Source organism: Lutra lutra, chromosome 1, assembly GCF_902655055.1.
Source record: "Lutra lutra chromosome 1, mLutLut1.2, whole genome shotgun sequence".
Classification (NCBI taxonomy): domain Eukaryota; kingdom Metazoa; phylum Chordata; class Mammalia; order Carnivora; family Mustelidae; genus Lutra; species Lutra lutra.
The window spans coordinates 208,642,819-208,658,537 of NC_062278.1; the positions used below are offsets into that span (position 1 = coordinate 208,642,819).

The 15,719-nt window shown below is 49.2% G+C and overlaps 1 protein-coding gene across 6 annotated transcripts in view; it reads right to left on the bottom strand.

Moving 5' to 3' along the window:
• Positions 1-15,719, bottom strand: part of GATAD2A (GATA zinc finger domain containing 2A) — a 107,938-nt gene that overhangs the window by 14,249 nt on the left and 77,970 nt on the right. For all 6 annotated transcript variants that reach the window (XM_047696329.1, XM_047696356.1, XM_047696338.1 and 3 more), the window contains 3 exons: positions 2,129-2,261; positions 1,870-2,001; positions 246-335 (listed from right to left, as the gene is read on the bottom strand). In XM_047696329.1, the coding sequence (XP_047552285.1) occupies positions 246-335; positions 1,870-2,001; positions 2,129-2,261 (355 nt within the window). The remainder of the gene's footprint in view (positions 1-245; positions 336-1,869; positions 2,002-2,128; positions 2,262-15,719) is intronic.

A 15,719-nucleotide genomic window follows, 5' to 3' on the forward strand; every position in this document is an offset into this window, starting at 1 on the left:
GCTAGGTCCCACGAACTTGGAACTGATGAAACAAAAGGAACCTGGTCTGCCTAAATCTTGGTTCTCTCTCTAATTTTACTAGGAGCAGTCATAGGAGGAGCCCTCTCAGCAGTGGCATGATTTGTTCGTGATGTCAAAAGTGGCCTAAGTTTGGGCCTCACTCCAAAGGAATCAGAAGGAATGGGCAGCCTTTCACAGGAACTGGATCAGGACTGCTCAGGAGACTAAGCAGAGGGAACACTGACCTGAAGGGATGGCTTGCCAGAAGGAATGTTCTGGGTGCCCCGAACAAGCGGGGGAGGGGTGGTCACGGCACTCCCAGCAGAGCCTGTGGGCTGTAAGAGAGCAGACATGCGAGAGATAAGGGGGTCGTCAGCCCCACTCCCCTCACATACAATCCAGAGGGAGAAAGACTGGTTTTCTTCCTCTTCCAAAGCCATCAAGCTCTAAGGTTCTATGCTTCCAGTGTAGTCTGTAGCGTAGTCTCCAGCTAAAGTCTGTAGCAGGAATTGACACACCTGAAATGGGCAGAGGAGGGGCACCTGGGTGGCTTAGTTGGTTAAGCGACTACCTTCAGCTCGGGTCATGATCCTGGAGTCCCTGGAGTCCCGCTTCAGGCTCCCTGATCTGCAGGGGAGTCAGCTTCTCCCGCTGACCTCTCTCCTCTCATGCTCTCTCTCAAATAAATAAATAAATAATCTTGAAATGGGCAGAGGAGAGATTTTCCAGCACCCCTCCCTCCTGGGAATGCTTGACATCACACTGTGGTTTAAGAGCAGGTTTTGCCTTCTGGGGGATGTGAAGGACTGGTGGTGACGGCTAAGGCAAATGATGCCAGACTTGAATAGATTAATCCCAACCGTGGTGAGAAAGCACCAAGTCCAAGCACTTCTTAAAGTAACAAATGCCACTAAGTAAGGGACAGGGACAGTGTGTCTTGGGCAGTATGAGCTGACAAGAGTATATAGAACGCAAGTCCCCTTAAGGAAACAGGACAGGAGGATACTCACTTAAGGCTCTGCTTGGGCTCCCACTTGAACACAGTAAGTGGATAGAGGCCAGTGGACAGAGCCTGCCAATTATTTGTTTCCTTTCCAATTGTTTAAGACTCAGTGGAGTGAACCAAGTCTGTCCCTGTCCTTTATCTAGTAGAATATGTTACTTTAAGAAGTACCTGGTTTACTGAGATAGTGGTTAAAGTAAAAGGAAGGGTAGCTTTAAAAAAACCCAACAGCCAAAAATGTAAAAACAGAATCAAACAAAAACAAAACAAAACCAAATAAATAAATAAACCAACAAAACAAACCTAACCTTGGCCTACATGGTAATCTGCATTTAGAAGCAGCAAAAGGAGCCTCAGACACCAGGGGAGATGGCAGGAGGAGCCCCAGGACAGAGACTCTGGGGCCTGGGAAGCACTGTGGCATGCCCCTGCAGCATGAGGGAATCTGTCCACAAAACCGTGGTAGCTCCTGATGGCCAGCATGGCCCACCCACAAGGTAGGAGGCCTCTCTGAAAATGCGTTTGGGAAAGAGCTCTTAACCCAGAACTTCCAGCAGCTTCTAAGACATCTGTTCTCTGTTTTCTTAACACTTCCCATCTATGAGGAGTTTTACATACTCCTATCGAGAATATTCTAAACCAAAATGCACTGTAGTATCCTTACTCTACCTTCCTTTCCACAAAATGTATAATTCAAATTTCCATTTTAGACCTTGACCCTTATGCCCCGAGGAAACTTGTTTGCCTGTGATCAGCTGCTCCTGGTCCCTGGCACTAAGGTGGGCCAAGGTAATGAGTCTGGGTTTTCATCCCATTTTAACTGGCTCCTGCTGACTCCTGAGAAGAGAACGGACACACACACACACCTTCTGGGTGGTAGTTTCCTTTTGTATTTGACTCTGCCGCAACTTTTTTAATAAAACGAGTTTTGCTTCTTCTAATCTTAACTCTTCTTTCAGTTGCTTAATCATTCTTTCTCGTTCTTCAGGACTGCTTTTCTGCAAGGACAAGAGAACAAGGGTTGAAGGGGAGAGCCACAGCCCGTAGCACAGGTCCCACCATCACCAACACCATTTGGGGATAATGTCAGGCAGGGTCACCCCCCAACACGGGGACAAGGCTCACCATGAGGGCCTCAGTGCTGGTCTCCTTCAAGGCCTCCTTTGTCAGCCCATTCACCCTTGGGCTTGCGGGCTGCTCATTGTCAGAGAGCACAATCACATCAGGAGAGGGGGCTCTCCTTTCAGACTTCATGTCACTGTGGAGCAGGGAAAGCAGACTGTTACCAGAGTGCCTGGATGCTCCGCCAGCACTGTTCCCCAGAGCCCAGGACCTATATACCACAGATGCCCAGACTCAGACACAGTCACAGCAGGGAGGTGGAGAGCATGGCTGACCCACTCACTCTCCCCAGACTCTCTCCTTGGGCGTCCTCCCTACCACACACCCATACTGACTTCTCTCACTATATTCACCACAAAGCACCCAAACTGAGAGCTAGGTTCCTAGCCAAGACTAATTCTTGTTGCCCACCTCTGTGTACCCAGGGCTGAGGACACCTGTGTTCAAGGGTGACGTGGTCATTTCGGAAAACACTGCAGCTCCCTTCTCTACCATGTGGTGTAGTTTGATAAAAATGCTCAGCCTGAAGGGCACCTGGGTGGCTCAGTCGGTTAAGTGCCAACTCTTGATCTTAGCTCAGGTCATGATCTCAGGGTGATGAGATTAAGCCCTGTGTAGGGCTCTGTGCTCAGCACAGAGTCTGCTGGAGAGTCTCTCCCTCTGCCCCTCTCCCTGCTTGTGCGGGCGCACACATGCACATGCTCTCTTTCAAAAATAAATTTAAAAAATCTTAAAACAACAACAAACCCAGGATCCTGGAGCTGAGGTAGGGTCTTTCTTGGTCTGTCGTCAGGGCTCCTGTGTGTTAATGTGACAGTGTGATGCTGAGCTTCTACTGTGTCTCTAACCGCATTCACAAGGTCCCAGAGACCATGCTGTGCGCCCCCAACCAAGCAGCTGTTTGCTGAGGGCCCAAGGTAAACTTTCCCTTAAGATCTGGCCTCCACTTGTGCTGAAGGATTAGGATCCTTTTCATCAGTAGGAAAACCAGCAGAGGACCAAACAAACCCACTAGGTGGCACTGTGGCCCAGTGAACAAACTCAATAAAGTTAACTGGGAGAAATAGCGCTAGTTGTCCCACTCCTCCCTCCTAGACCCCAGGAAAGCAGGGACAGAGTTGTAGATGGAGAACTAGTTTTAACAGCCCACTGAACTGCCTTTTTCATTCCTGGAATGAGGTATATCTTTACGAAAGGATGGGCAAAGAGGACCAAATACAGGGGCATGTTTACCCCTGGACCCTTCTCCCCAACCAGGGCTCTTCCATCCCTTCTAAAAGAGCCACACGGTGGCTAAACCTCAATCCTTCTAACCTTGATTTGATTTAACCAGTACAGTTGTTGGCCGAAATCTCAAAAGACATCAGAGGAGTGGGAAAAAAGGTGCCATTTCAAAGTATACAGTCACCTCACTGGGGTGATTAAACTAGAGTCTCAAGTCCAGAAACCGGTTGGCTGTTTATCAAGTAACCCAGGACATCATATTCAGGCCTCACCATACCAAAGACGAATGCAATCTGGGAACCACCACTCACTCTGTTTGTCTCCCTGCTGACTGCCCACTCTGCCCAAGGTCAACTTTCAAGGGGACCTCAGGGCTCTAATTCCATCCAGGTTCTCTAGATGCAGACAAAGATATTGAGGGGCAGTGCAAAGCCCAAGTATAGGAGCTGTAGCCACTGGTCCCAGCCCAGGTGGACTCCCAGGTGACTGCATGCAGACAGAGCAGCAACCCAGGCAGAACCAGGTCTAGAAATGCAGACTGCAAGCATTTCTTTAACAAGAGTGCGCTGAGACAATGGTAATCACTTTTTGTCATTTTACTGAGGGCATGTACTTTTTCTGAAGGTTGAGAAGTCTAACAAAACTCAAATTGTCTGAGGGAAAAGGGCAGGCTGAGGGACCAAGAACATCTGGAGGCTGAAGCTTCCTGAGATGGCCACTCCAACCACAGCACTCCCAGGTCTCATCTTGGCCTGAGAGTAATCAATAACTCATCCAAGCAATGACGTCACCCCACCCCCATCAATGATCACTCAGCATCCCAGCAGCCAGCAGGGAGTGAACTTCCTGTATGCTAATCATCCACCAAAAAGTCATGTGACAAAGGCATTTCCCTCCTTGGTCATGTGACCCTTTAACTGTGCCTTCCAACATGAAAACCATGGCAACAGCCAGTTCTAACCGGTTTGTGACGTGCAGCCTTCATTTTGAGAAGTGAGGTAGGGTTCAGGTGCTGTCAGAAAATGGAGGCACCCTGCTCACCCTGGGGCTGCCCAGCAGCAGACACTTCCTATGTGGCACCAGCCCATGAGGAACTGCTAGTGTATTATAGGGGCCAGGGCCACCTCTTCCTAACACAGAGAGGTCACCAGCCCCTCTAGTTGCCAACATGGAAAACTTTCCTAAGCTCAATTTTTAAAGTAAAGGTGCTTCAAAAGTCTTCTCAGTTATTTCACAGAGTGTTCTTTTAATTCAGGAGAAAGAATACCCCTTTGACACAGGCTAAAAATTAGTTTGGGTGTTTTTGTTTTTTTAATTGTTCTAAATTGCAAAACCATTTAGGCGGAAGAACAAAAGCAGAGGAAATCTAGCCCAACATGCTAGGGGAATAGCACTGTGGCCAGATATACTGCTTTCCTGCTTCAGTCCATGGTGGGCATATGGGTACCAAGTTTATTTAGAAGCTACACGATTTCAGGGCAAATCCAGTAAGCCCATCCTGCCCATCTTGGGAACTCTTGAGTAAAATATTACGATCAAGAGAGATTTTATGTGACCTATGAAAATCTTTGGAAGCAGAACATGCTATTATCAACAAAAACAGTCTCATCACCTCCTCCCCTGTATGCCAGCCTTGGCTAAACCAACACCAAAATTCTGTTACCTCCTTGGAACTTTCATCAAGTTTCATAGAAGAAAGGAAGAGCTTATATAAACTTAACTAAATGACAGATCCCATGTCCACAGCACCAGGCTACCATCCCAACTGCTCACCAAGCAGCAGTTTGTGTGAAGTTAAAATTTAGCGCCCTCTCAGTCCATTCCAGGGGAAATGGCCTCATAAAGAGAACACAGAAACCGTTCTTGGCAGCTCTGACCTTCGCTGTTCTCTGAAAGGGCTTGCCTGATGTATGGGAAAGGGACACTTCGTCCACACTTGTTCATTCACTCACTCACTCACTCACTCATTTGTATCTGTCGAAAACCCACTAAGAAAGCAGATGCTGTGCCAAGCAATAGGGATACAACCCTGGATAAAAGGCAGTTCTGTTCTCAGGATCCTCAGGAGGGACAGACCCCCAAACCAGGAGAGGAGGGGCAAGTAAGGGCATATCCACAGGTGGGAATGGATCACCACTTGCCTTGGTTCACTGAACAGCAGGGAAAGCTTCAATGGAGTGCGAAGAAATACAGCATCTTGCTACCCCAAAGACCTGCTCCATCAAAGACTGCATTTCACAAGATCTCCAAGATTCTTTTTTTTTTTTTTTAAAGATTTATTTATTAGAGAAAGAGTACAAGCAGTGGGGAGGGGCAGAGGGAGAAGCAGATCCTCCCCTGAACAGGAAGCCCGAGGTGGGGTCTGATCCCAGGATCCTGAGATCATGACCTGAGCGCAAGGCAGACACTCAACCAACTGAGCCACCCAGGCGCCCCCCAAAAACGATTTTTAAGTCACAAAGGTTTTTGTTATTTTCTTACACAAGATTCTTGCACACGCTAGGGAAGCTAAAGAGGATTATAGGCCCAATGAGGCCTCAGGACAACAAATTCCACCTCAGGGCCAGCCTGAGGAGACAGGTATGACCAGACACAACCATTCCCTGCGAGAACTGTCCCTCTTCCCATTATCTTTTGGGCCTGGCTGGGTGGGGAGACACAGGTAACTACTTACTAGCAGTGTTTAAGGGTGGGGTAGGGGGCACTGCTAGACCTAGCACCTGCCTCACCCACTCTTGCAAACACTCGCCTCCCTCAGTGTGTTCCTCCACTGGAGCCCATTCACACGTTCCAGGTCAAACATACCAACTGGCTTTTCCAGAAGCCCCTGTACCTCAGGTTCCCACCCTACCCACAGAAATATCCTGCCTGGGTTCCTCTGCCTTCACTACGGGTCCCTCCTTGGAATGTCCCTCTACCACACTCCTGAGGCTCCCATGTGAGCCCCAACTCACACTTTAAGACACAACTTTAAAACCATGTCCCCTCAGAAAGGTCCTTGTCTGGCCCAGTCCTTCAACACGCTGGCCCTGGGAGCATGATCAGCACTCCCCCAGTGCACTCATGGGGAATACCCCCCACAGCACGCATGCCTGAGGAAGCCTTCTTAGCTATGCCCAGTACTGTCCATCATGGTGTGGGGAGTTCAGGGCAGAATTCTGGGGTTCCACCGAAAGACAGCACAAGCCTGAGCAGAGGCTTCCCTGTCAACAACCAGCTTATTCACCTTCACTCCAGCAAACTAGTCCAAGGAAAGTACCTTCACCTTTCTACTGGATCAACCCACAACCCCATAGCCTCCCAGGGTGATGGTGTCATTGCCTGTTTGTCAGGCAGGTTCCCCCACTCAAGCTGGGGCTGGAGGCCATCAAAGGCATAGGAGCCTGGGCCCCAGACACCAAGGCTTCCAATGAGGGCCAGGATATTCCCAGGGTGACTCAATAAGCAATGGACAAGAGCGGTCCAGTCCTGATGTTGACACCACAGTCCCAGGAAAGGGGGTGATGCCCCCCATGTCCCCAGTCCCCAGAGCCAGAGGGGTAGGAATTTTCCCCTGGTGCCACACTGGCTGAGAGTGGAGGAAAGGCCATAGGGCCTCCTCCAAAGCCTGTGGCTACATTCACAAAAGCTCACATAAGCAGGCATTATGAACCAAGCCTGGCACTGGGGGCTTCCCTGACAAATCTGAATTTCACTTAGTTCTGTCTCTTGTAAGTGAAGAGCCCATGGCAGGATATTTCCCTCTTTGTGCCTCCTACACCAGGACAGCAATTCCTGCCCTGCTGCCCCTCAGGGTCGCTGGTGAGTGCAACTGCAGCACTGAGGAGGCCTGGGCACACTAGGAGACCATCAGGGAGTTCAGGCCCCAATCTTTCCTAAAACGGTAAAGAGCTGCTTGCCATGAATGCAAGCTTGGCACAGAACAGCCAACTGGCCATTGCGGGTTAATACTTAAATATTCTCAAACCCAGGGAAGGCAGGAATTTATCTGTTTTATGAACTGCTCTGTCCCAGCAGATGAAGCAGGATCTGGCACAGTAGGTGCTCAGGCAACATGGCTGGTGGACGTACCCACCTCTTCCTCTTTCTTAGCTCCTGGTTCCAGGATGGGGTCTGTGAACTCATGAGGAATCCAGTGATGCCTGTAGAGACTGATCACCTTGCGCATGCAGTCAGTCAGCTTCTCTCACATGCACTGATGCCATGTTGCTAAAGGATGTGCAAATTCACTTAAAAGGATTTCTGAAGGGGAACCTGGGTGGTTCAGTCAGTTAAGTGCCTGACTCTTGATTTCACATCAGGTCATGATTTCAGGATCAGGAGGAACCCCCCCGCCCCGCCACATTGGGCTTTGTACGGTGTGTGGGGCCTGCTTAAAATTCTCTCTCCCTCTGCCCCCCTCTTGCTTGGGTACCCCCTCTCTCTCTTCAAAAAGGGATTTCTAGGGGCACCTGGGTGGCTCAGTGGGTTAAAGCCTCTGCCTTTGGCTCGGGTCATGATCCCAGGGTCCTGGGATCGAGCCCCGCATCGGGCTCTCTGCTCAGCAGGGGGCCTACTCCCCCGCCACCGCCTCTGCCTGCCTCTCTGCCTACTTGTGATCTCTGTCCAAAAAAAAAAAAAAAAAAAGTTAAAAAAAAAAGGGGGGGGATTTCTACATTCTGTGTCATTACATCTGTCTTTTTAAGGAACAGGTCCTGGAAGTGCAACTCCTAACCTGTGAGTCAAGACTTTGGTGGATGTTAAGGAGCCTTAATATAGTCCACAAAATCATGTACAGAAGACCACCATGCTACACCCTGATGAGACGACCCATACCTCTCCATGTTCACACATCCGTTCAGTCCTGTCCCCAGAACCTGGGCCGGTTTTGTGGCTCACTCTGTGAACTACAGGTATGCAGAGGAAGCGATGCTACAAGCTTCTGAGGCAAGGTCACAGAAGCCTTGCAGTTTCCACTTGGGCCCTGAGAACGCATGCTCTGGTGGGGTCTCACAGTGTGCTGTGAGGATGTCAAGTTAGCCGTATGGAAAGAGGGTCAGATACACAGAGATGGGCATAACATCCTACATGAGTGACAAAGCCACTGGGGACATCCAACCTGGTTGAAAAAGGACTGCAAGGATCAGAGTCCAAGAAGCAATGCCCACCTAGGACCATCTGACCTGAAGACAGGACAAGGATACACCAATACATCATCACTTTAAGGATTTTATTTATTTATTCATCTGACAGAGATCATAAGTAGGCGGAGAGGCAGAAAGAGAGATAGAGGAGGAAGCAGGCTTCCTGCTGAGCAAAGAACCCGATGCGGGGCTCGATCTCAGGACCCTGAGACCATGACCCAAGCCAAAGGCAAAGGCTTTAGCCCACTGAGCCACCCAGGCGCCCCAATACATCATCACTTTAAACCACTAAGCTAACAAAGCTGACAGCCCAGCTCTGCCCCCAGGGAACTAGCCCACATCACTGTAACTCCGTATCCTCAGACTGTCCCCAACAAGGAGACTCACTCTAGAAATTACCCTGGGACAAAGCAGGGAGAAACAATGTGGGAAAGAAACAGTTTACCCAAGCAACCACCCCTGCTGAACCTTGAAGCCCCCCAAAAGGACCGCAGTTCTCTGTGCATGTGGGATGGCCACAGCAAATGCAGACTTGAGAGGATATAGCAGCACAGCTCCAGAAAGGCCCTGAGACCAGAGCTGCTCGAAAAAGAAAGGAAGTGAAAAGAGAGTCCCACAGGAGAGGAGGGGGCCATCTGTGTGTCTGGGAGCCACCACAGCCTCAAGCATTACACTGAGTGGTGTGAATCAAAGCCAGAAAGCAATTCCTCATGCTTTTAATCTAATGAGTATTGCCATTCCAGAAACACTTCTAGAAAAGTCCTACAAGAGAGAAAGATGGTTACCACAACTTCCCAGGTTAGTTCTACCACCTGGGGACATTTCACTGGCCCCTGAACATACCTCTGGGATCTTTCATGGCCATCTGGACATGGGAGCTGCTCACCAGGACCCCTCACCAGCCCCCTCCTTTCCCAAGGGGAGCCGTTCACCGAGACACTTGGTGTGATCAGAAAGGGAGCTCTGCTGCACACAGACACAGGCTGTGCCTCAAAGCTGAAGACGTGCCTGCCTCAGGGGACGGTAGGCACTGATGGGTGCCTGGTCCCCTTTCCAGACCCCCCAGGGCCCTGCAGCCCACCTGCTTCCTGCCTGCCTCAGCCCCTCTTCAACTCCCTGGACTCCCTTCTTGGCATCCATTACCACTTCTCCCAGCCCTGTAACTTGACACTCTGTTGGCTGGGATGTCAAGAGAAAAGCCCAGAGCCTGCTTTGCAGGGGCTGGGAAGTCAGAATACATTTTGCTTCTTGGCCACAGAGGCCATGGAGGTGAGCAGCTGGGGATGAGATTTCTGAAACCTAGCCATCATTCTTCCTGGAGACTTCAGGTCCAACTATCGCTCTGGGACCCATTATGTGCACCCTGCCACAGCTACTGCTAAACATTTCACAGAAGAAAGAAAAGGCGCTCCTGTGGCCAGGCTCTGGTCCTGAGACCCCATCCCCCATCCAGGGCCCCTAGCACAGAGGAGGGCAGTCCCGAGGCACATGGCCAGAGCAGAGTGCTGTGCTGTCAGCAAGGCCAGGAAGCAGTCAGCCTGTCCTGCTGGGGCTCCTTCTAGGTACACAGGAGCCCCCTGAAGTCTGGAGGCCCAGAGGACTTCAATCCAACTGGAACAACAGGGGCCAGTTTCAGGAGGGTGCAAAGTCACCTGGGGCTGTAGAGACAAGGTGAGGATGGGTGAAATAGAGCACTCCCCTAGGCCAGAGAAATTAGCTGTGACCGCACATAAAGGCCCCAACACCAAATGGCAACGGGGCAACCTTTAGGGCCAGTATCCACCCAAGGAGTTCACACCAGCTTAACACTGCCAGGAGGCAACATGTCCAATAACATCAGAAAGGCTAAATCCCATTCAGTATGCTCTGCTCAGATATTTGGAAAGGAACACTTGTTACAAATGACCACAGTCACAGAACTGAAAGGCTGACTTACCTTGGATTTGGAAAAAATCACCCAAGACATTTGCAGACCCTTTACAAGGGCTATCTCTGTGCCAACCACCAAGGCACACACTTCTGTATAATCCTTTCAAATGCCTGATCGTCACTCTACAGGTGAGGAAACAGTCTGAAAGGCATAACTTCTTGAGGTCACACACCTATGGCCTGCAGATAACCTGGGCTCACACTAGGCCCAGTCTTCTGTGGATGCTTGGCAATCCTGCCCAACTCTGGGACACCAAGGGCTGTCATGTGTATCCTGCACTGTACTGGGACCCATGCCCCCACCATAGGTCAGATCAGCGAGGTGCCTGTGACCTACAAAGGGTTCAATGGTACCCCAGAAAAAGCAGTCAGAGGGTGAGAGAGAATGTGCTCATATGACTGTTAACTCTGACACCTCTAACTCAGGTTATCAACTACCATTTTTGGAGTAGATTAAAGAGGAAAATGTTTTTACTTATTCTTAGGATCCTGGACAACCAGCAGCATCCACATGCCAAGTCCCTGAGTTGAGAAAGAGATGACAGTGTGAAAACATGGATGTGATCCTTGAACTTGACTGGAAAAAACCCTTGCTCCACATGGACTGCCACCTGCCCAAGAAAGCTTGATGGGGTTTCAGCACCTGGAATCCAGACTCCTAAAGGGGCCGGGGCCTGGGAGAGTAAAAGAAAAAGGAGCATAGGACCCCAAATATAGCACCAAAGCTAGTGATTCCTCCTTTGTCTCATCATCATACCCACATGACAGACCAACCTTCGAACACAAAGAGAATCCAGAAGCACTCTGCAGCATGAAGGGACTCCCTACATCACATCGCATGAACCCAAACACAACTCATGGGATGCCAGCTCCCTAACCAACTCACAGAAAAAGAAAATCACCTGTGTGCAGATGGAAACTACACATCGGAAACAAATATGCTTTCCAATTTGCAACAACTACAAACTTCCGTGACAAATGCAAAGTATTTGCTTTGTCTGAAAATTTACTGCCCCCTTTGAAAAATCTGTTTCAAACTGCTGGATCCTCCCCCACCATCCCCTGGCAAATCCCAACATTCCCTCCCAGCATAGCTCCAGCATCCCCCACCCCCACCAAATCTGCTCCGACACTCTTAGTGCAGCAGGACCATGGGAGGCTAGTTCTACCTCTGCAACTGTGAGGGCTCCACTGAGTCACCAGACCTCAATGAACCTCATCTGCAGAATGGGATTCCACTGACCTCCAAGGGGTATTATAAAATGTAAAAGGCAGAAACGTGCACCTAGTTCACAAATGACAGACCCCACTCTTTCCCCCATTCTCACTGAACATGATGTGCACAATCAGAACAGCCCCCATCACCTCTGCAGCTATAATTTAGCTCTGAATGGACTCATCTGGCCACCTGCTCTGCAGCCAGAGGTCCCTGGGGACAAGGTCTCACGCCAAAGGCTTCTCTTCCTTCTATTGTCTGATTCCAGCGGGCCATTAACCACTGTTGCCTGAGATGGGAGCACACAGCCCTCATGGATGTCCTTGTCTCTGCCCACTCTAGACAGCCTCCTCCCAGCCCATCTAAGCTCCTCTGCACTGCACTGGGCTCTGCCAGGTCACTGTTTTAACACTGAGACAACTGTCTTTTTCACCGAGTCAGGACAGTAGTACCAAACTGCCAGTACTCAGTGATACCATGCTGTAGGCAAAGCCCTGGATGAAGTAAAGCTATTAACTTTATTAAATTTCAGCCCTTGAGCACATGTCTTTTTAATATTCTGTGACAAGATAAAACACTTCTCCTGTGTACCATTGCAGGACAGCCATCCAGAAGAAAAGTATGTGTGTGAGCATTCACAAGGCTTGAAAGAAGAACTCAAAGACACACTGAGGTTATTCAGACTTGGGTGTTGCACAGACATTTTCCCCAAAATGGTTAATGCAAAGCCCATTTCTTTGGAAACAATGACCAGTGTTTGTTGTCAGTGATAAACTCCAAGCTTCCTACAAACAAAATATAAAACTTTGGAAAAATTGTGTTTGACCCAAGAAGTCAGACATTAATCTGATTTTGTCATACTGAATAATGCAGTGTGTCAGTATTTCAAAGGTAACTCTGTAAACTACTATTTTTTATGTTCAAAGGCATTACAAACTCAAACCTGAGTAAAAGATCATCCTGGGGGTGAAGACACAAATTACCCAGGCAGAAGAATCCTAAATAATTTGTGTAGCTACTTTGTATGGGCTACATGTGGTGACTTCCTTCCCAGGAGTCCAGCATAGAAAGAGGCAGAGAGAGTGACTTTACAGTGGAGACATCTGACAGATGCCACCCCAGCCAGGTGATTAAGGTCAACATCACAGTGAGAGGTCAAACTGATGGCATGTGCTGTGGATATGATGTGGTAAGAAGGGTACTTTACATCTGTGGTCCTCCTCAAACCCATTGCCCCAGGCCAACCATGAAAAAACTCCAAACAAATCACAACTAAGGGATTTCTCACAACACACATGACCCGTTCTTTTCAAAACTGCTGAGGTCACCAAAAACAAGAAAGTCCAAGAAACCGTCTCAGTCCAGAGGCGTCTAAGGAGATATGATGACTTTATCTAGGACAGAATTAATACTTTCAAATTTTTACACAGCAAATGGACAACAGATATTTTTCACGTAGCCATGATGGAAAAGGGGTTACACCAACACTTTCAGCAAAGGGTTTCCTATGGGAAGTGCCATTCTGAGCAAAGGCTCCCGAATGGAGTTCTCCTGACATGTCATGCCCCACATGGCTTTCCCTTGCTGCCGAAGTTGGTTTTGAAAAGTGAGACATACTAAAAATTTAAAAGGACTCATCCCATAGATACCCTATAATGTATTCAATTATAAGCCAACAGAAGTCGGTGACCCTGTTCTTGTGGCCTTAAAAGCGGCAACTGGACAGGCTCTGCAGTTACCCAATTCACAGAGAATATGGCACCACCCAGGGCAGCCTAGACACCCTGCATCTGCAGATGAGGAGGCCAAGCACAGACTTCCCTTGGAAGTCAGCTGGGCGCTCCAGGCTCCCAATGCCAGGACATTATCCTGTCCATCTCACATCCCATTCCTCCCCATACCTCCATTGTCCAGACAAAGGCATCTCTCCCTCCTCCCAACATGTCCACCTCCACCCTCATGTTTAGGTGTCCCACAAGCTTCTGGGCTCCACCCAGGGCAGAGCATCAGCTCTCTCCTCTCAAGAGGATGCCCACGGCCTGCCCTCCCTATCTGCTCCAGACGGTGCGTTATGGCCCTGCTCCAACCACCACCACTGTGGGCCTTCTCAGACCCTCTCACCAAACCCAATGTCTCCAGGGACCTGGAGCCCCTGAGCACCCCAATTTCTGAGCTGTGAGCTCCCTAAAATATGCTACCCAGATCACTCTTTCCCACACTGCCCATGGACACTGCAAGTCCTCTTGAAGGAAGGCAATGCTGTGTGCCTGGACTGGTTGTTTTCTTTAGAGTGTGGTTGTGTTAAAGTTGCTTCTGAAAGCTACCAAGGCCCTGCACTGAGGAACTCTACATGTCACCAGCTCTCAGTCATATGAAGACTGGAACAAAGCTTTTCAAAGTGGTTATTTACATCCCAACTATTTTTAAGATTTAAGCTCTAAAAATAAGCAGTCTTAGGGGGCTTGGGACCCAGGGAAGAGGATTAGTAATGTCTGGTATGTCTCCCATCTCCACCCATCAGACACTTCCCACCTCCTCTCCCACCCCACTCCCAGGCAGGCCCCCCTCATTGACATCTAGGCTGCTTTGCCATAAGGAACTCAGCGTCTGTGAAGGCAACTGACCCTGCTGTCACCACCTGCTTCCACAGGGCTCTGTGGCCATTCACCTGCCCTCTTCTTTCTCATTCTTGGACATCCTTAAGTCCCAACAGCTTTTCCTATCACTGTGACAAACCTTACTAGACCATGCTGGGAGCTTCTGAGGCTTAAGAACGACCAACCCAATTTCAGAGGAGACAATGAACTTCACCAGGGTGGAGTAAATGGTCCCAAGCCACATGGGGATGTGAGTGGAATCAAATTGCTGGACACCAATTTTCTTTCTCCACCACCTCCTACTCCCCTAAGACTCACAAATTATAATTCACATGCTCATTCCTCTGACAGAAAAAAAAAAAAAAAAAAAAACCACCTTGGAAATCTCTTGCCATTAAGCCATCTCTCCTTTTTCTTCAGGGCACTTCTGTTGAGAAAAGTCTTCTCAGGTCTGACTTCTGCTTACCCTCCCTCCCCCGGGAATCACACAGCAGCCCCCCTTCATCCCGGTGTTTCACCAGGGTAGGTGGACACAAGGGACATGACGGGATCCCTCAGGCCAGTGTGCTTGCCATCCCCCACCTTCCAGGTTTGTTACGGTTCTGGTACACACTGTTTTCAATACAGCAGAGAAATGGCTGCAAAACATAAAGCAAAGCACATGAAAGCAGCTTTAGAGCCCTCACGGACTTCACAGGTAAAACATTTAAAGGACCTGCTACAGCACCCAAGACACCAGTTGTAAGATGAGGAGTCTGTCATCATGTGACAAACAAAGCACTAGCAGGAAGATGTACTGAAGAGCTATCAGAAACTTCAACTGCAGAATTAGGCCAAATAATTTCAAAGAAAATGATCTGCGTAATCTCCAAATCTGCTTAATTCACACGTGTGTGAAGAGTTCATGACTGCTGGGGCGCCTGGGTGGCTCAGTGGGTTAAGCCTCTGCCTTCGGCTCAGGTCATGATCCCAGAGTCCTGGGATCGAGCCCCGCATCGGGCTCTCTGCTCAGCAGGGAGCCTGCTTCCCCCTTTCTCTCTACCTGCCCCTCTGCCTACTTGTGATCTCTGTCAAATAAATAAATAAAATCTTTTAAAAAAAATTAAAAAAATTAAAAAAAAAGAGTTCATGACTGCTAAAGGATGAGTGTTTACAGGTGCTTACCTCACCGACTGTACACAGCTGTCTTCTGGTTCCTGTCAGGGCAACCACATCCCCAAGAAGGCAGGCACTACCCAGTTGAGAAAGAGACAGACAGCCCCTTCATGAGCAGAGGAAGGTGTTATAAAGGCAATGGGCAGGTGGCTTCTCACCTGTCATCAGGCTGGCTTGCACTAGGCCCCATGTGAGCTGCGTCTCTCTGGGAGTTAGAAAGAGGACACCCAGAGTCTGTCACTCTGATAGGCCAGCATTACCTTATGATTTTTAGAAGTACAGGTGAACCCCTCAAATTTCAATTTCAAACCTGGGATAAAGATACAGCTCAGAATAAAGGCAGGTGGCCA